Source organism: Callionymus lyra, chromosome 7 (assembly GCF_982586985.1).
Source record: "Callionymus lyra chromosome 7, fCalLyr1.hap1.1, whole genome shotgun sequence".
NCBI classification, from domain to species: domain Eukaryota; kingdom Metazoa; phylum Chordata; class Actinopteri; order Syngnathiformes; family Callionymidae; genus Callionymus; species Callionymus lyra.
The window spans coordinates 5,348,833-5,368,835 of record NC_141824.1 but is presented as its reverse complement, the minus strand read 5'-3'; the positions used below and the strand labels follow the sequence as shown (position 1 = coordinate 5,368,835).

At 46.9% G+C, this 20,003-nt stretch overlaps 1 protein-coding gene and 2 non-coding genes across 3 annotated transcripts; 2 read left to right on the top strand and 1 right to left on the bottom strand.

Annotated features, from left to right (window-relative positions):
* Window positions 1-1,037: 1,037 nt before the first annotated feature.
* LOC148074727 (small nucleolar RNA U3) lies at window positions 1,038-1,250 on the top strand. The gene has a single exon (XR_015712033.1). It is a non-coding gene; the product is annotated as a small nucleolar RNA U3 (small nucleolar RNA).
* Window positions 1,251-2,121: 871 nt separating this feature from the next.
* LOC148074726 (small nucleolar RNA U3) lies at window positions 2,122-2,334 on the bottom strand. The gene has a single exon (XR_015711901.1). It is a non-coding gene; the product is annotated as a small nucleolar RNA U3 (small nucleolar RNA).
* An 11,108-nt stretch (window positions 2,335-13,442) lies between these two features.
* On the top strand, window positions 13,443-18,814 carry LOC148074725 (class I histocompatibility antigen, F10 alpha chain-like). The gene is made up of 7 exons (XM_087794819.1): window positions 13,443-13,700; window positions 16,458-16,736; window positions 16,933-17,223; window positions 17,382-17,483; window positions 17,637-17,654; window positions 17,787-17,843; window positions 17,933-18,814. The coding sequence occupies exons 1-6, from the start codon at window positions 13,445-13,447 to the stop codon at window positions 17,840-17,842; spliced, it is 1,002 nt and encodes a 333-aa protein (XP_087650945.1). The 5' UTR covers window positions 13,443-13,444; the 3' UTR covers window position 17,843; window positions 17,933-18,814.
* Window positions 18,815-20,003: the final 1,189 nt, after the last annotated feature.

Here is a 20,003-nt window from a genome sequence, read left to right as displayed (position 1 = left end):
GGCACAATACGAAAACCAGTGGAAGAATGGACTCACATTGTCAAAGGAGTTTTTGAAATGGAACTTTTAACCCACAGGATAAGGACACAAGAAGACAAATTTATAGAAAAATGGAAAAAGTGGAGTCTGTTTACACAACAACGACACCTGTGAAATACTTGGACTGTATCAGTGTGTACTTTATATATTGAAAGATGCATGTAAGAAACATGAACAACCCCCATTTTTATTTTTTTATTTTTGTTTTGTTTGTTTTTGTGTTGTTGCTTTTTTATTTTCTGTGATGTATGTGTGTTTGCCTTAATGTGGAAAATTCTAATAAAACTTAAGTTTGAAAAAAAAGAAAATAGTGCAGAGACCGTCATCTAGTGTTCTCTGAAAATAATGACACTGCTTCATAAAGCTTCATCAGACCATCACTACTTACCACTGCTGAAGTGTTTTCTTCATGGACCACTGAGACTCTGGCCTCAGATGACATTTGGACATTTTGTCCCTCAAGATGCTTCTGCTGCTCACGTCAGTGTCAGCTAATTGTACTGATGACATGTTTGGTTTGTCCATCAGACGGATTGCAACTGTCATGCTATGTTTGAACCCTCTTTCTTTAGAAGGTTCATACCTGCACTGTGAGGACCAGAGTGGTCTCCTTCTGGGCTTTCTACCCACCCCTTCACTCTGGTCCAGAGTGGATGAATCTTCATCTACTCTGTCCAGTGTGTCCACTTGTCTGCTAGTTGAGGACGGTGAAGAAAGTCAGAGGCACGAATATATTGCTGGTGTGTTTCAGTGCAGGTCACATGTAAAGAGGTGGTGAGTGCTTTGTTCTTTTTCAGAGTCAGGGCCAAGAGAGGTTATCCATAGAATCATCCTATAGAGAGTGTCACAATCATTTGTAGAACCAAGGTTACATAGGTAACCTGTTGTTTTTGTATAGATGTTGTTTATAAACTGTGAAATGAAAAAAACCCAGATTCAACCGTCATTATAATAGTTTGGTGTGAGGATGGAGTGTGATGATGGTGCAGAGTTAAGTTAAGACTATACTTTCAGGGATCATTTCTATAGTTCTTAACTTAAGAAATGTGTTTGTAAAGTGTTTGGTGTCACTAACCATGATGAAGAGTTGTGATATTCCTTCCTGAGTGTGAAGCAGACAGAGAATAATGATTCACTTCATATGTTCTCTGTCATTGATGATCCTTCTTTACTTCCTTGTGCAGTATTGAGAGGAATATGATCAGAGTGGTTGTTGTGTTCATAACAACATGGTTACATTTCAAACGTTTCTATGAGTTTAGCAGTAATGGTGAGATTAAGCCTCATGAACCACTGAAGACTTCCATTAGAGTAGTTCATCCTTAACTAAAGCTTTAGGATTCATTTGCTCTAACAAACCATCAAGTTTGGCATCATTTCTGCTTAAAGGATTCAGAAGCAGAAACTTTTATTTGTCAGATTCATTGATTTGTGAGACTAGTAGAGATATGTGTTTGTATTTTGATAAAAACCTGAATATTTAAACACACGTACAACTATTACTGATATGGTTGTTGAGATATATTTTTGCTGATAACTTTGTTGTGAAATGAATCAGATAAATAAATGCATTGTTTATGAACAGAACTTTTTTCTCCAGGATGCCTGATTTTTTAGGAATTCAATAGATTTACAGTAAACTAGTAAATTCTTCAGACTAAACTCTCTGGTGTCAATTGTGTAAGAATATAAATACTGTCTAAACGAAAGAAGAAAAAAAAGTGATGCTTAATTAAAACAGTTGTTCAAAACAAAGGAAAATATTGCAGAGAGCACCATCTAGTGGAAAATAATGACACTGCTTCATGAAGCTTCATCAGACCTTCACCACTCTTCTGGTCAAAGCAGTCTGTCACAGAGATGAGGGCTTGTTTTTGCTGGAGCCACTAAATGAACCTTAAACCTCTCACTCTCCTCAAGAGCAGGAGGAGGAAACACTGTAGTGGAAAAGATTAAAGTGACCACAATGAATGAGCAAGAGCATCTACCTCCAGTGGAGAGTTGTATGTATCTGCTCAAGGAGACAGTAGAGATGTAGATTAACATATACAAATGTTTTCATATATTGTATTGTACATAACAACCACTCTGATCATATTCCTCTCAATACTGCACAAGGAAGTAAAGAAGGATCATCAATGACAGAGAACATATGAAGTGAATCATTATTCTCTGTCTGCTTCACACTCAGGAAGGAATATCACAACTCTTCATCATGGTTAGTGACACCAAACACTTTACAAACACATTTCTTAAGTTAAGAACTATAGAAATGATCCCTGAAAGTACAGTCTTAACTTAACTCTGCACCAACATCACACTCCATCCTCACACCAAACTATTATAGTGATGGTTGATTTTTTATTTTAGTTGAACATGATACTGTGTGATTCACATTAAATACACAACTTGAAATGTATTTACAAATCAAACACATGCACCACAATACTTTCAAACTAGGTTTCTACATTATTTAAAAAACACACGTCGTAAAGTCAATATTAGAATAAACAAATGTCAATTAATAATATACTTTGTAAGTATTCTTCATGAAGCAGTTTCATTATTTTTCCACTAGATGGCGGTCTCTGCACTATTCTCCATTGTTTTGAACAATTTTTCTAATGAAACATCACATCATTTTTAAACTGATGGCGCCACCTACTGACCTCTAAACAACATGACACTGTTTCATTTGGCTTCATCAACACATCACTATTAAACACACAACATGAAATGTATGTTTATATCAAACACATGAACCATAAAGCTTTCAAAGTAAGTTCCTACATTATTACAAAACATGGAGTAAAGTTAATATTATAAGAAACAAATGTCATTTAATGAATAATGTTGAGTAAAATATTATTTATTTCTGTGAACTACAGTACAAAGAACAGTTTGTGGTCAACATTAGAACAGAGAGCAGAGTCAGCATTTCTTCAGTTTGTTGTAGAGCCAACCAGTTGAGGAACCAGTGATTTGTTGGAGCTTCTGGTGCCACTAAAATCAACCTCAAACCCTCGAGCCTCACTGTTCTCAAGAGGAAAGAGGAAACACTGGTGGAAAACCATAGAAAAGCCTTGGTCGGCACAATGGATGATCAAAAACCTTCATCCCAAGAGTAGGCTTGTCTGACTGAAAGAGAAGACTGTGTTCTCGTCCTGGACAAAGTGCAGAATGAGACAATATTTACACTTTTAAAATGAAAAACCAACACTCTGATCATATTCCTCCCCTCAATACTGTGAACTTACATATTAATCCAAATGAAAGTTCAACACATGCACCAAAATGTTCACATTGAGTGTTTAAACCAACCATGTGGAAATGTTTAATGTTTCATCTTGACAAAGAAACAAAAGTGAGAAGAATTATTTTCAATAAACTATCATCAAGAACAATTTCTAGTCGAAGTGTGTCAGGAAACTTGTAGATTCATAACTTTGTTGGCAGCATTACAGACTCAACACAACATGCTCAAAAGATATTCAGTCAGGGAAGAATCATTGTGGCAGATAAGGACAATCACCATGAACGGATACTGATCACATTTATTTTTTATTTTCTCCACTGCTTATATCCCCACTTTCAACCTGCTGTTGCCTGAGACCTTTACTTTCTCTGACAGGTTTACTTTTGAGGGCCAGTTCATGCTAAGGTTTGTGGGTAAATAGTACCAAGAACAGGCAGTTCTGCTTCATTGGTGCTCCGCCCTCCAACGGCTTCGCTATGGGTTTACCCCGAGGCACCGCCTCGTCTCTGAGAAAGCTTAATGAACTCGCCACCCAGCAGGGGGCAGTACCTTCCTATAAAGGCGGGCAGCACCCGCCGCACTTTCTCCTTTTTCAACTCAGCGAGAAAGCTCCTGACAGTGGAATGTAATGATGGCGAATGAATATTGAAGTGAACCATGTGTGCACGAAGACTCCCTGAAGAGGAGACACACATGTCTGCTTCGTTTTGCCTAGAGGCCCAAATCACACGGGATGATTATGTGGCCTTCCGAGCGCTTCCCACGGCTTTTGACAGTGTTGGGAAGCGTTCGAGGTTTGTCCACCCACGCCGCCTCAGATCATGATTATGATCAACACAGGACTGCCGTGTTGTTTAAAATAACAACACGGCAGTCCTGTGCGCTGCACTCGACAAGCTCACGTTCCAACGTGTTGGGCCCTGATGAGTCGAGCTGAGTCGTCCATCGGTCATGAACAGATGCCGACGAGGAGGACGACTGGCTCGCTGCATGGAGTCGACCATGGGGTATGCGAGAGCGATCAGGTGAGTATCTCTTGCAGGTCTCATGGCCCTCCTGCAGCGCACTCGACGGGTTCACTTGAGAGGTATTAGTGTGCATGTGGCTCCGCCTGTGAGTGTGACGTATTCACAGGCGTCATTAGAGACTTTCGCCGCTAATGCTAAGCTAACATGCTCCGCCGTTCATAGACGGCGAGAGTTTCCTCTCAGAACACAGTTCGGAGGAGGTTTTAAACCCCTTCGTCCGGGTCATGCCGAGACTGTAATAACGGAGTCTGTCCACACGAATGAAGGGCAGACTCAACCATGTGCTTTGTTTCCAGATAAGCAAATGTCCACGAGACCGGCTTGATCAGCTGTGTTTACTTCACTTCCGTGTTGACATGCGCTGACGGGGTTTGACCGCCGATGAGCGTTGTCAAAAAAATCCCGGCGCCATGGATGACGTCACGTTGGCGGAGAAACGTCATGGATGACGTCACGTTGGCGGAGAAACGTCATGGATGACGTCACGTTTGGCGGAGAAACGCCATGGAACGGACGCACCATTGAGAGGAATGGCCCGGCAGGAGGCGGCGCAGCTCCGCCATCACCTGCATGGGCGTGATGACGAGGCGCGACGAGGATACGCGGAGAAGATCCCGTTCGTCGGCCTGATAAGCAAATGTCCACGAGACCGGCTTGATCAGCTGTGTTTACTTCCGTGTTGACATGCGCTGGCGGGGTTTGACCGCCGATGAGCGTTGTCAAGAAAATCCCGGCGCCATGGATGACGTCACGTTTGGCGTGATGACGATGCGCGACGGGGATACGCGGAGACGGAGATCCCGTTCGTCGGCATCATCATCTGGTGCTGGGGGGAAGCGTCACCAGAGACCAGCCACCCCAGCAGCACCAACAACATCGGCAACAGCGGCGGCGTGCGACGAGTGAGCGTCGCCAAGATCCGCAGCGCGAGCCGGGGAGCCAGCAGCCGCAGCAGAGTCGACGGCCGAGGGCTCCTCCCCCTCCCTATTCATTCAAGGGAATGTGTCGGGAATAAAACAAGAGAACGTATGACGTTTCTGTGGTTCGTTCTGAGAGAGATGTTGGTAGCGTGCATGTGTTTCCGCCTGTGAGTGTGACGTATTCACAGGCGTCATTAGAAACTTTCGCCGCTAATGCTAAGCTAACATCCTCCGCCGGTCATAGACGGCGTGATTTTCCTCTCATAACACAGTCCGAAGGAGGTTTTAAACCCCTTCGTCCGGGTCATACCGAGACTGCAATAACGGAGTCTGTCCACACGAATGAGGGGCAGACTCCAACCACATGTGTTTTGTTTACAGACGAGCAGAGGTCCGCGAGACCGGCTGAATCAGCTGTGTTTACTTCCGCGTCGACCAGCGCTCGTGCCCGACAGAGCGTGACAGCTGATGAGGTGAGTGGAACTTGTCCGTGGTGCGTGGCGGTCGGATCTCACGAGTGACGAGGGACGCGTATGGTGGAGCAGGAGAAACTATCCTGTTTGAGAAACGAGGTGTCTACTCTGCTGCAGAAGGAGGTCGTAGAACTGGTCCCTGCAGCCGAGATGATGACAGGGTTTTACTCCCGGTACTTCCTCGTGGCGAAGAAGACCGGGGGTTGGAGGCCCATTCTGGACCTCAGCTATTTGAACAAGTTCATAGCTACCCGCCCGTTTCGCATGTTGACGGTCAAGAAACTGCTTTCAGGTGTATGTCCAGGAGATTGGATGACATCTATCGACCTGACCGACGCGTACTTTCACATACCGATAGTCAAGAGACATCGAAAGTACTTGCGTTTCGCCCTCGAGGGTCGGGTGTTTCAGTACACTCGACTTCCGTTCGGCTACTCTCTGGCACCCAGGACCTTCACCAAGTGTGTGGAAGCGGCAGTGGAGCCTTTGAGAGTGAGTGGGGTAAGGATCTTGACCTATCTGGACGACTGGTTGATCCTTGCCAGGTCAGAGGCAGAAAGTTACGCTCACACACAGAAGGTGTTGAGCCATATTGCCACCCTGGGGTTCACAGTGAACCTCAGCAAGAGCGCTCTGACTCCAGTTCAACAGTTAGTTTACCTGGGGGTACTGTTGAACTCGGAGGAAGGATACGCGCGCCTCCCGGACGTGCGTATCCAGCCCATTCTCCGACTGACAACACAGTTGCTGGAAGCTCGGTGTCACGTGACAACAGCAGGCACTGTTATGTCCCTCCTGGGGCTCATGGCGGCAGCCCACACGGTTGTTCGGCTGGGCTTGCTGCACATGAGGGAGCTTCAGAGATGGTTTGGTCGTCTCAAGCTAGACCTCAAGCGGGAAAGAGGTCGGAAAGTGCGCCTTCCCGCTCGGGTTTTGCAGGACATCCAGTTCTGGAACTCTCACGCCAACCTCAGGCGGAGAGTTCCATTGGGTTGCGTCCTTCGTTACACTCAAGTGTTCACAGACGCTTCCCTGACAGGTTGGGGAGGCACCTCGGGTCAGGCCTATGCCAGTGGGGTCTGGAGCAGTCCGGTGCTCAGACACATAAACTGGCTAGAGCTGAAGGCGATTCACAATGTCCTGCTTCACCTCTCTCCCCAACTGTCACAGTCCAACGTCCTAGTATTTTCAGACAGCTCCACCGCCGTGGCGTACGTAAATCGCCAAGGTGGAGTCAGATCCCCAGCCCTTCTGTGTGTGGCAAGGAAGATTTGGCTGTGGGCGGACTGTCACCTGCTTTCGCTCAGAGCCCAGCACGTCCCGGGCGAGCTGAATGCAGTAGCGGACAGACTGTCGAGGGGAGCCGTCCAGGACGAATGGGGTCTGTCCGAGGCAGTGGCAAGCGAGATCTGGTCTCGATTCGGTCACCCGGTTGCAGACCTCTTCGCCAGCAAGGAGAACTTCAAATGCCCTCTTTGGTTCTCCCTCAGGGCTTCGGACCGCCCCCCACTAGGCGTGGACGCTTTAGCCCATTCGAGGTGGCCGGTCGGTCTGCTGTTTGCCTTCCCTCCTCCGCGGCTCCTTCTCCCCCTGATTCGGAGGACGAGGCGGGGGGGGCTGAGGTTAATTCTAGTGGCACCAGACTCCCCGGGGGCGCTCTGGTTCCCAGAGCTGGTGCGCATGGCGGTCGGGGCCCCGTGGGCCATCCCTTGGGGCCCCGCTGCCCTGTGTCAGGCGGGGGGGGGACACTGACAGCGCCCCCGGTGCTGGGCCGGCCTCTCAAGGTGTGGCTCCTGCACGGGACGAGCTGATCGGGACCCTGGACCCGGACGTTCTCCACACGCTGGAGAACGCCCGGGCCCCATCAACACGTAGGCTTTATGCCTCAAAGTGGGGGATATTCTCCCGCTGGTGTTCAGACAGGTCCTTGGACCCCAGCTCTTGTTTGGTCTCCGCTATCCTGTCTTTCCTGCAACTTTTGCTGGATAACGGGCGGACTGTGGCGAGGGCGAGGAACTTCCGTCCCGTCTGGTCGATCAACTGGAGAGGTGCGTGGCGGTCGGATCTCACGAGTGACGAACAGGTCGGGACCGCCAGCGTGGCTGGAGAATGTACGGGACCGGGTGAGTGATGCGGTGCCGACGCGCGCGCGACCTAACTCACTTCAGCTCCGGGTTAATTCTCCAGCGCTTTCCTCCACATCGCGGGTTTTGTCAGCTCCGGTGACACTAAGAAGTGCTCAGGGAGTTGGGAATACTTCCGGGGGGGGGAAGGGAACACGCACGACGCGCATCTGAGGTGTCTCACGCGCACTTGCGCGCTTCTCCCACAGGGCCGGCTTTTATGTATGAGAGTGGGGGTTCTAGTGAATCCAACTCGAGTACATGCTCTGTGGATTCAAGAGATAGAGACGCGGCTTGTGTGATGCCCTTTCGTCTACGGCCCGTCCATAGGGGGCGGGCCAGAAGACTACCCAAGGTTCGCCAGGGCTGCGGTTCTGACAGAACATTATTCGGCTTGGAGTCGCCTGGTTTTACTTCTAGGACCCACTTGGCTGGGGGGAGTAATCAGGCGGGGCTATGCGCTACAGTTTGCCCGTCAACCCCCGCGTTTTTCAGGGATTCTCTGGACGCGTATGGTGGAGCAGGAGAAACTATCCTGTTTGAGAAACGAGGTGTCTACTCTGCTGCAGAAGGAGGTCGTAGAACTGGTCCCTGCAGCCGAGATGATGACAGGGTTTTACTCCCGGTACTTCCTCGTGGCGAAGAAGACCGGGGGTTGGAGGCCCATTCTGGACCTCAGCTATTTGAACAAGTTCATAGCTACCCGCCCGTTTCGCATGTTGACGGTCAAGAAACTGCTTTCAGGTGTATGTCCAGGAGATTGGATGACATCTATCGACCTGACCGACGCGTACTTTCACATACCGATAGTCAAGAGACATCGAAAGTACTTGCGTTTCGCCCTCGAGGGTCGGGTGTTTCAGTACACTCGACTTCCGTTCGGCTACTCTCTGGCACCCAGGACCTTCACCAAGTGTGTGGAAGCGGCAGTGGAGCCTTTGAGAGTGAGTGGGGTAAGGATCTTGACCTATCTGGACGACTGGTTGATCCTTGCCAGGTCAGAGGCAGAAAGTTACGCTCACACACAGAAGGTGTTGAGCCATATTGCCACCCTGGGGTTCACAGTGAACCTCAGGAAGAGCGCTCTGACTCCAGTTCAACAGTTAGTTTACCTGGGGGTACTGTTGAACTCGGAGGAAGGATACGCGCGCCTCCCGGACGTGCGTATCCAGCCCATTCTCCGACTGACAACACAGTTGCTGGAAGCTCGGTGTCACGTGACAACAGCAGGCACTGTTATGTCCCTCCTGGGGCTCATGGCGGCAGCCCACACGGTTGTTCGGCTGGGCTTGCTGCACATGAGGGAGCTTCAGAGATGGTTTGGTCGTCTCAAGCTAGACCTCAAGCGGGAAAGAGGTCAGAAAGTGCGCCTTCCCGCTCGGGTTTTGCAGGACATCCAGTTCTGGAACTCTCACGCCAACCTCAGGCGGAGAGTTCCATTGGGTTGCGTCCTTCGTTACACTCAAGTGTTCACAGACGCTTCCCTGACAGGTTGGGGAGGCACCTCGGGTCAGGCCTATGCCAGTGGGGTCTGGAGCAGTCCGGTGCTCAGACACATAAACTGGCTAGAGCTGAAGGCGATTCACAATGTCCTGCTTCACCTCTCTCCCCAACTGTCACAGTCCAACGTCCTAGTATTTTCAGACAGCTCCACCGCCGTGGCGTACGTAAATCGCCAAGGTGGAGTCAGATCCCCAGCCCTTCTGTGTGTGGCAAGGAAGATTTGGCTGTGGGCGGACTGTCACCTGCTTTCGCTCAGAGCCCAGCACGTCCCGGGCGAGCTGAATGCAGTAGCGGACAGACTGTCGAGGGGAGCCGTCCAGGACGAATGGGGTCTGTCCGAGGCAGTGGCAAGAGAGATCTGGTCTCGATTCGGTCACCCGGTTGCAGACCTCTTCGCCAGCAAGGAGAACTTCAAATGCCCTCTTTGGTTCTCCCTCAGGGCTTCGGACCGCCCCCCACTAGGCGTGGACGCTTTAGCCCATTCGAGGTGGCCGGTCGGTCTGCTGTTTGCCTTCCCTCCTCCGCGGCTCCTTCTCCCCCTGATTCGGAGGACGAGGCGGGGGGGGCTGAGGTTAATTCTAGTGGCACCAGACTCCCCGGGGGCGCTCTGGTTCCCAGAGCTGGTGCGCATGGCGGTCGGGGCCCCGTGGGCCATCCCTTGGGGCCCCGCTTCCCTGTGTCAGGCGGGGGGGGGACACTGACAGCGCCCCCGGTGCTGGGCCGGCCTCTCAAGGTGTGGCTCCTGCACGGGACGAGCTGATCGGGACCCTGGACCCGGACGTTCTCCACACGCTGGAGAACGCCCGGGCCCCATCAACACGTAGGCTTTATGCCTCAAAGTGGGGGATATTCTCCCGCTGGTGTTCAGACAGGTCCTTGGACCCCAGCTCTTGTTTGGTCTCCGCTATCCTGTCTTTCCTGCAACTTTTGCTGGATAACGGGCGGACTGTGGCGACACAGAGTGTTCGCATCAGCCATAGCGACAAGGCATGTCGGTTTTGAGGGTGCTTCGGTTCACGCCCACCCTTTGGTGGCGCGTTTCCTGCGGGGTGCCTGCAGGCTTCGACCTCCTGCAAGGCCTTCCAGCCCTCAGTGGGAACTCCAGTTGGTACTGGACTCTCTCACAGGGCCGACCTTCGAGCCTCTTGACCAAGTCCCACTGGATATCTTGTCTTTCAAGGTATCGCTCCTTCTGGCACTAACAACCACGAAGAGAGCAAGTGAGCTTTGTGCCCTCTCCATTAGCCCTGAGTGTCTTTCCTTTGGCGTCGAGGAGTCTTCGGTGTCTTTGCGTCCTAACCCAGCGTTCCGCCCGAAGATTCTGAGTTCCTTGTTCCGGGCGACGACCTTCACGCTGCGGGCCTTCACCCGCCGCCTCACTCGGACCCGGGTCAGGAGCGTCTCCACCTGTTGTGTCCAGTGAGGGCGTTGGCCTGTTACTTGCGGCGGGTGGCCGAGTTTAGGCGCTCTGATGCCCTTTTTGTCTGCCACGGTAGATGCCGGCGGGGAGAGGCGCTCTCCCCCCAGAGGTTCTCTCATTGGGTGAGATCGGCCATTATCCGTGCCTACCGAGCAGGGGGTGGATCCGCTCCTAGCGGTCTGAGGGCACATTCCACCCGTGGCGTGGCAGCCTCAGTGGCTCTTTTGCGGGGTGTGGCAGCAGAGGATATCTGCTCTGCTGCCTCTTGGGCGTCCACGTCTACCTTCGCTAAGGCCTATCTCCTCGACGTAACGGCGGGATCAGTAGCTCATACTGTCTTGAGCGCTGTTGTGCCCCCCTCAGGGCCCACGGCTCAAGTGGGTTTGGACCCTGGGCCGGCGGGGCCCTAGTGATGCTGCTCCAGGAGCGGCGTCCAGCTGGGGGTACATTTATCCCGTCAGGCTTCGCCTTTTGGGTAAACCCATAGCGAAGCCGTTGGAGGGCGGAGCACCAATGACGCAGAACCCCTGAGTTATCTATTATAACCTCAGGTTCTGCGAGTTGGTGCGAAGCCCTCCAACCTCGTCGCCCAGCGGCCGCCCTTCTCGCTGAGTTTTCAGTTGGAGAAAGTGCGGCGGGTGCTGCCCGCCTTTATAGGAAGGTACTGCCCCCTGCTGGGTGGCGAGTTCATTAAGCTTTCTCAGAGACGAGGCGGTGCCTCGGGGTAAACCCATAGCGAAGCCGTTGGAGGGCTTCGCACCAACTCGCAGAACCTGAGGTTATAATAGATAACTCAGGGGTTTTACTTCCTGTGAGACCATACAATGTTGGAGAGATCGTAGAGCACCAAGAGCTCACTGACCAGGAGGGAACTGAAGATAGTTCAAGTGTTTTTTTAACTACAGAAAGTCTGTCCGTAAAATAATGATAAAAATGGTTCTTGAATTGATGAAAATGACTGAAAATCATTCAAATGTATTTACTGTTTGAGCTCAATGTCATGTTTGAACCACTAGAGGGAACTAGAAGCTTTTCTCGTCTCCACAAAAAACTCGTTTTTTTTTTACTTTCATAGTAATATTTTAGAAAAACTTTTTTTCTGAATAAAAGAGAATAGAAAGGAAGGAAAGAAAGTTTATACATATAAATCATCGTATGTCAAAATAAAAAGCAATTCAATCCACTTTTATTTCTCTTCACTTTAATTTGACACTCCTGGTATTCCATAGTTCACATTCTGCGTGACTTTAAGGTTCAGAAGAACGACTCTAAGAAATAATAATAAAGTCTAAAGTGGAGTTTTTGTCACAGAAAATAGTCGTAATAACATGTTTGGTTTACTTTGACTTTCCATCTGGACGTGACGTCACACTGAATCCTCATTGGCTCAGATATTTCTTCCTGCGTCTGTTGTTTACTTTCACTTGTACTTCGTTCGTCGACCTGAAGACTTGTTGGATCCTAGTCTCCAGAAAAGAGCTGAAGATGAAGAAGGTGTTGTTTGTGCTTGTTGTGTGGATCCACAGCTCAACTGCGAGTGAGTCTCCTTCCTCCACTTTCATGTGTTCACACCTGCGTCACCTTTTATTTCTCCAAATACTCTTCACTACAACCTTCATGACCTTTTCACTCTCAGAGGAGTCAAAGTGTTTCACTGATTCACTTTTCATCTCAGAACCGTGAAGAAGTCGTACACAGAAAAGTAGATCCGAGCTCAATGTCAGGTGCTCACCTGGTGGCGCTGTTGAGTCACTTCTGTTGATTGACGGAGGAACTTGTTTGACGCTGAACAGAAAGTGACTCCAGAGTTTTGCTTCATGAGCTGATCACTTGTTTTTAAACGATGCTGCCATCAGGAGATTCATTGACTCACAAGAAGAGCTTTTACAATTTTCATTGATTTGACTTTAGTAAACAAGTCTATCATGAACTAAAATGAGGAAATAAAAACAAAGAAAGTGTCGCATTTCTTAAGTGCGCATGTTCAGACAACCTTGTAGCTCAGCTCACTTCAACATATTATCACATCTCACAGTTTATTGGAGCAACTCAGTGAAGCAGCTGCTCTGAACTTGTGTTTGGACTTAAAATATCTAAATGAAACATTTACAATCATGTTGAACAGTAATCTTCAGAAACATGTTATTTATAAACTGATATAAACTCATGTTATTTAAGTTCATCATTAACCTTAATGTCCTTCAATGATCTTTATTCTATCAATCATTCTTAGATTTGTTCCATGAACTTGGTTTTAATATTTTATTATCTATGCGTTTTTTAAAAACAATTTCAATTTAGTTGTTTGATCTTTTTCAACATTGTTGCTCCTGTTTCTTCTTAATTCATCCATTTATTCTTTTAATTCTCTTTGTTCCTTATTTGTTTTATTATAAATATTTATTACATTTCAGATTGTTATTAATATTAATCGTTTTTTCTTCTTCTTCTTCTTCTATAGTTGTGTCCCAGTTAGCCAGGGTTCTTGGAGAGTGAAGTGTGAAGGATGTTCTGCTGGTGTCCGTGTGTGGACGTGAACTTTGTGTCACTGCTGACTGTCCCTCTGTTCTTCACCTCTTTGTCTTTGTAGAAGATGTGATTGTTCTGCTGCATCACAACGTTGTGTCATCAGAACCAGAGAAGATCTAAACTTTGTTTTTGTGTCTCACAGTGATTCACACAATGCAGTTTTTCATCACTGCATCTGCTGGAGTTAAAAACTTCCCAGAGTTTGTTTCTGTCACTTATGTGGACGGAGTTGAAGTGGAACACTACGACAGCAACACCAGGAGAAATGTACCCAAACAAGACTGGATGATCCAGGCCACAGCAGATGATCCTCAGTACTGGGAGAGAGACACAAATATCTTAAATAATGAACAGCAGGTCCACAAGAACAACATTGAAATAGCAAAACAGAGATTCAACCAAACTGGAGGTTTGTTGTCTTTAAAATCAATGTTTGACCTTAAACTGAATCATGTTCAACCTTTTTACATCCTGAACCATCCATCTTGTATACAGAGTAGATCAGAGGAGGAAACTGGAGTAGATCATACAAGTTCAGAGAAGATCACAGTGGAGTATTAAACAGTGGAGTAGATCACAGTGGAGTAGATCACAGTGGAGTATTAAACAGTGGAGTAGATCACAGTGGAGTAGATCACAGTGGAGTATTAAACAGTGGAGTAGATCACAGTGGAGTAGATCACAGTGGAGTAGATCACAGTGGAGTATTAAACAGTGGAGTAGATCACAGTGGAGTATTAAACAGTGGAGTAGATCACAGTGGAGTAGATCACAGTGGAGTATTAAACAGTGGAGTAGATCACAGTGGAGTAGATCACAGTGGAGTATTAAACAGTGGAGTAGATCACAGTGGAGTATTAAACAGTGGAGTAGATCACAGTGGAGTAGATCACAGTGGAGTATTAAACAGTGGAGTAGACCACAGTGGAGTAGATCACAGTGGAGTAGACCACAGTGGAGTAGATCACAGTGGAGTAGATCACAGTGGAGTAGATCACAGTGGAGTAGACCACAGTGGAGTATTAAACAGTGGAGTAGATCACAGTGGAGTAGATCACAGTGGAGTATTAAACAGTGAGGTAGATCACAGTGGAGTATTAAACAGTGGAGTAGACCACAGTGGAGTAGATCACAGTGGAGTAGATCACGGTGGAGTAGATCACAGTGGAGTAGATCACAGTGGAGTATTAAACAGTGGAGTAGATCACAGTGGAGTAGATCACAGTGGAGTAGATCACAGTGGAGTAGACCACAGTGGAGTATTAAACAGTGGAGTAGATCACAGTGGAGTAGATCACAGTGGGGTATTAAACAGTGGAGTAGATCACAGTGGAGTAGATCACAGTGGAGTATTAAACAGTGGAGTAGATCACAGTGGAGTATTAAACAGTGGAGTATTAAATAGTGGAGTAGATCACAGTGGAGTAGATCACAGTGGAGTATTAAACAGTGGAGTAGACCACAGTGGAGTTTTAAACAGTGGAGTAGACCACAGTGGAGTATGAAACAGTGGAGTAGATCACAGTGGAGTATGAAACAGTGGAGTAGATCACAGTGGAGTATGAAACAGTGGAGTAGATCACAGTGGAGTATTAAACAGTGGAGTAGACCACAGTGGCGTATTAAACAGTGGAGTAGACCACAGTTGAGTATTAAACAGTGGAGTAGACCACAGTGGAGTATTATACAGTGGAGTAGATCACAGTGGAGTATTAAACAGTGGAGTAGACCACAGTGGAGTATTAAACAGTGGAGTAGATCACAGTAGAGTATGAAACAGTGGAGTAGATCACAGTGGAGTATTAAACAGTGGAGTAGATCACAGTGGAGTATTAAACAGTGAAGTAGATCACAGTGGAGTAGATCACAGTAGAGTATGAAACAGTGGAGTAGACCACAGTGGAGTATTAAACAGTGGTGTAGACCACAGTGGAGTATTTAACAGAGGAGTAGACCACAGTGGAGTATGAAACAGTGGAGTAGATCACAGTGGAGTATTAAACAGTGGAGTAGATCACAGTGGAGTATGAAACAGTGGAGTATTAAACAGTGAAGTAGATCACAGTGGAGTAGACCACAGTGGAGTATTAAACAGAGGAGTAGATCACAGTGGAGTATTAAACAGTGGAGTAGATCACAGTGGAGTATTAAACAGTGAAGTAGATCACAGTGGAGTAGATCACAGTGGAGTATGAAACAGTGGAGTAGATCACAGTGGTGTATTAAACAGTGGAGTAGATCACAGTGGAGTATGAAACAGTGAAGTAGATCACAGTGGTGTATTAAACAGTGGAGTAGATCACAGTGGAGTATTAAACAGTGAAGTAGATCACAGTGGAGTATTAAACAGTGGAGTAATAACAGTGGAGTAGATCACAGTGGAGTATTAAACAGTGAAGTAGATCACAGTGGAGTAGACCACAGTGGAGTATTAAACAGAGGAGTAGATCACAGTGGGGTATTAAACAGTGAAGTAGATCACAGTGGAGTATTAAACAGTGAAGTAGATCACAGTGGAGTATTAAACAGTGGAGTAGATCACAGTGGAGTATTAAACAGTGAAGTAGATCACAGTGGAGTATTAAACAGTGAAGTAGATCACAGTGGAGTATTAAGCAGTGGAGTATTAAACAGTGGAGTAGATCACAGTGGAGTATTAAACAGTGGAGTAGATCACAGTGGAGTATTAAACAGTGAAGTAGATCACAGTGGAATATTAAACAGTGAAGTAGATCACAGTGGAGTATTAAACAGTGGAGTATTAAACAGTGGAGTAGACCACAGTGGAGTATTAAACAGAGGAGTAGATCACAGTGGAGTATTAAACAGTGAAGTAGATCACAGTGGAGTATTAAACAGTGGAGTAGACCACAGTGGAGTATTAAACAGTGGAGTAGATCACAGTGGAGTATTAAACAGTGAAGTAGATCATAGTAGAGTATTAAACAGTGGAGTATTAAACAGTGGAGTAGATCACAGTGGAGTATTAAACAGTGAAGTAGATCACAGTGGAGTAGACCACAGTGGAGTATTAAACAGAGGAGTAGATCACAGTGGAGTATTAAACAGTGGAGTAGATCACAGTGGAGTATTAAACAGTGGAGTAGATCACAGTGGAGTATTAAACAGTGGAGTAGATCAGGTCTCACTCTGGTTTCTCTCTCAGGTGTTCACATCGTTCAGAGGATGGACGGTTGTGAGTGGGACGATGAGACTGGAGAGGTCAAAGGTTATGAACAGCACGGCTATGATGGAGAAGACTTCATCGTGTTTGACCTTCAGACTCTGACCTGGGTCGCTCCGAGTCCTCAGGCCGTCATCAGCAAACACAAGTTGGACCAGGAGGAAGGCTTGAATAAATACAGACAGTTCTTTTTCACCCAGGAATGTCCAAACTATCTGAAGAAGTTTGTGAAGTTTGGGAGCAAAACCTTGATGAGAACAGGTAGTTCCATGACCTTCTTCTCCTTCTGCTCTCCTTCCTCCTTCTCTCCCTCCTCTCTCTCCTCATGACCTCTCTCTCTCTCTCTCCTCTTATCTTCTTTTCCTCACCTCCACCCCTGTCCTCCCTCCTCCTCCTCTCCTTCATTCTCTGTCCATCCTTTGACTTTCTCTCTGAAGTGTGGTGTCTCTCCCTTCAGAGCGTCCACGAGTGTCTCTCCTCCAGAAGACAGCCAGCTCTCCGGTCACCTGCCACGCTACAGGCTTCTACCCCGACAGAGCCATGTTGTTCTGGACCAAAGACGGAGAGGAGCTGCACGAGGACGTGGAACACGGAGAGATCCTCCCCAACCCTGACGGAACCTTCCAGAACATGGTGGACCTGAAACTCCCGTCTGACGACTGGTCCAGGTACGAGTGTGTGTTTCAACTGGACGGCATTCCGGAAGACGTGGTCACCAAACTGGATCCGTCAAACATCCTGACCAACGGTAAGAGTCTTCAGAACCTTCTTGGTGTCTCCAGAGGTTTCTTTCATCCAGATGAGAGTCCAGGTGTGGTCAGCATGGATCTGCTGAATGAGGCCCCACCACGTCTCTAACACTGGTCACCTGATCATGTCTCCACTTACTTTGCTCTCCATCCACAGCCAGGACTTTCCTGACCTTGTACATCATCATGGCCGCCGTCGCTGCCTCCGCTCTGGTGCTCACAGTGGTTGGATACTTCATCTACAAGAAGAAGAAGAAAGGTGAGAGTTTGTGATTTGATCCAGATCATCTCCAGATACTGGAGAGAAAGAATAGAAGGTCAAAGAAGGTCAGCAGAGATGAGAAGAGGTCAGAGGAACTCTTCTATGTTCATCTTCTTCAGGTGTAATTTGTCCTCTTTCTTTCCATTTCAGGCGACTCTGACTCGTCTTGTAAGTACATGATCTTGTCTCAGCTCAGATGTTGACCATGTGACAGAGTGCTAGCATGCTAGCATCAGTGTTGACACTAGTTTCATCTGCTGGTGAGAAGCACACAAGCTAACAGGGTTTGTGATCTTACAGCGGCCCCCAGCTCGGAGCTGGACCATCTGAAGGATCCGCCCGTGGACAGAGACTAAAGTCAGTGGATGATAATTGTCACTTTTCTTCAAGACTCACTTCACGCATGATTTTACAAGTTGATACATTTTTCTGTCTCCGTGTTTCAGGAGGAATCGACCAAGAAACGTCTTTTTCTTCTGAGACTCTGCAGACGTCAGAGCTGCTGATCTTTGTTCCTTCACTGGAAATGTGTTTGAAACTCACATCAGGATGTCATGTGATCTGAGCCGTTATGAAAACTACACACACACACAGATAAATGCACACACACGATTCTGTACCACACAAATACACTCACACACACAAACACTCACACACATGCTTCACTTTAACACAAATAAATGCACACACACAAACACTCACAAACATGCTTCTCTAAAACACAATAATGCACTCACTCACAATCACACACAAACACACACATGCTTCACCATCACACAAGGATGCACACACATGCATCTCTGACACACAAAAATGCACTCACAAACAACTGCAAACACACACACACATGCTTTACCAAAGCAAAAACACGCACACACACAAAAAAGCAATCACACACAATGACAAACACACACACATGTGCTTTACTACTACACAGAAATGCACACACAAATAAAAAGATAACAAACACATGTATTTACACATCAAATAACAAACAGAAGTACAAACATGCAAAAACCAAAACGGAAAAAAATCAGACACACATTGACATTGATTTATGAATGTGTAGACACACACACACACACACACACACACACACACACACACACACACACACACACACACACACACACACACACACACACACAAGTACACGCACAGACAGTTTTGTGTTCATGTAATAGTTTGTGTGTTTTCTTCCTGGTGTGTAGACACTAGTTAATGAAGCGTCAGTTGTGATGTCAGAGGTGAAGAATCTTGTCAAACATAGTTGAACTGCTGCTTCATTTCTTGTGTGTTTTGATCTTCAAATAAATGGACAGAAAACGTCCACATGTGTTTGGACTCCAAATGTTCAGTAAAGTCACTTGTCATTGAGGGTCAGTGGAGGCTCAGAAAGAATCCATTTGTGCAGCTGTTATGAAAGGTCAACATCTCTGACCTCTCCTTCTGTTTCCTGATCAACTCATGTCCTAAATATGACTGTATTGCTTTGATCAACTCGTCTTGTGCTGAACAGGTGCACATAAGTTGTGTCCACTTTTGTGTAGAAGAAAAATCCAGAAGAGCTTGTGCCGACAATTCACATGTAGAAACTTGATTCAAAGTTTCCTGCTGAGTCGGCTGAATGTGTTTGTGGAGGTTTGCTCTCTGACCTGCTTCTCTCAAGTCAAACTTCATCAGGTTACACAACCATGAGACGCCGATCTCACGCCACACCTGTGCCGCCATCTTAGATCCCGCCAGAGCTCAAATGTGCAACACTGACGACACATTTGGACAGGTGTGGTGAGACGCCCAGTGTGGATGTTTGACTCCGCCCCCCGAGCACCTGCACCAGTCAGGTGTGCCTCTATGAGACTTGTGTGTCACGCCCTCACTGCACTCAACTGCTTTCTGTTTGCAGCGTGGAAGAGGACACCACAACAATCCACCTAGATCGCCCCCTAGCTGTGAGTCGCTCACCTAAGTCAGAATGTTAATAATTGAAAAAACGTTTTCATTTTAACATCAAACACAACTCTTGTTCAAATGTATTTTCCCTTGTATTAAACTATATTGTTTAATGTTTACAATTGTTTGTAATGCATAATAAAATAACCTGATATAGTTGTTTTAATGTCATGGTGATCAATAATCACAGTTTAGATTAATTTCGTTTTTTATTCTACATTTTGTTTCGTCAACAGTATTTAATTTGACCTCATTATAAATTGTCCACCGCTGGTCAAGACGTGTTTTTTTATTTGCTGTGATATGGATGTGTTACGTTACAAGTCATTTACAAACGTGAGTTCATCATCATGCAGGTCCAAACCAAGACAACTGTGATACAAGATACTTTTAATCTGGTCCTGGTGAAGACTGAGCAAATGCTTTAGTTCCACAATTCAGACAGAAAACATTCTCAGGCACACGTTTCACCAGAATCACAGGAAATAGAATAGATCGTCAACAGGAAGTCGTAGTCGTTCTCAGTCACATGTTCATAGTTGGATTCACGACAAGTCAGATAAA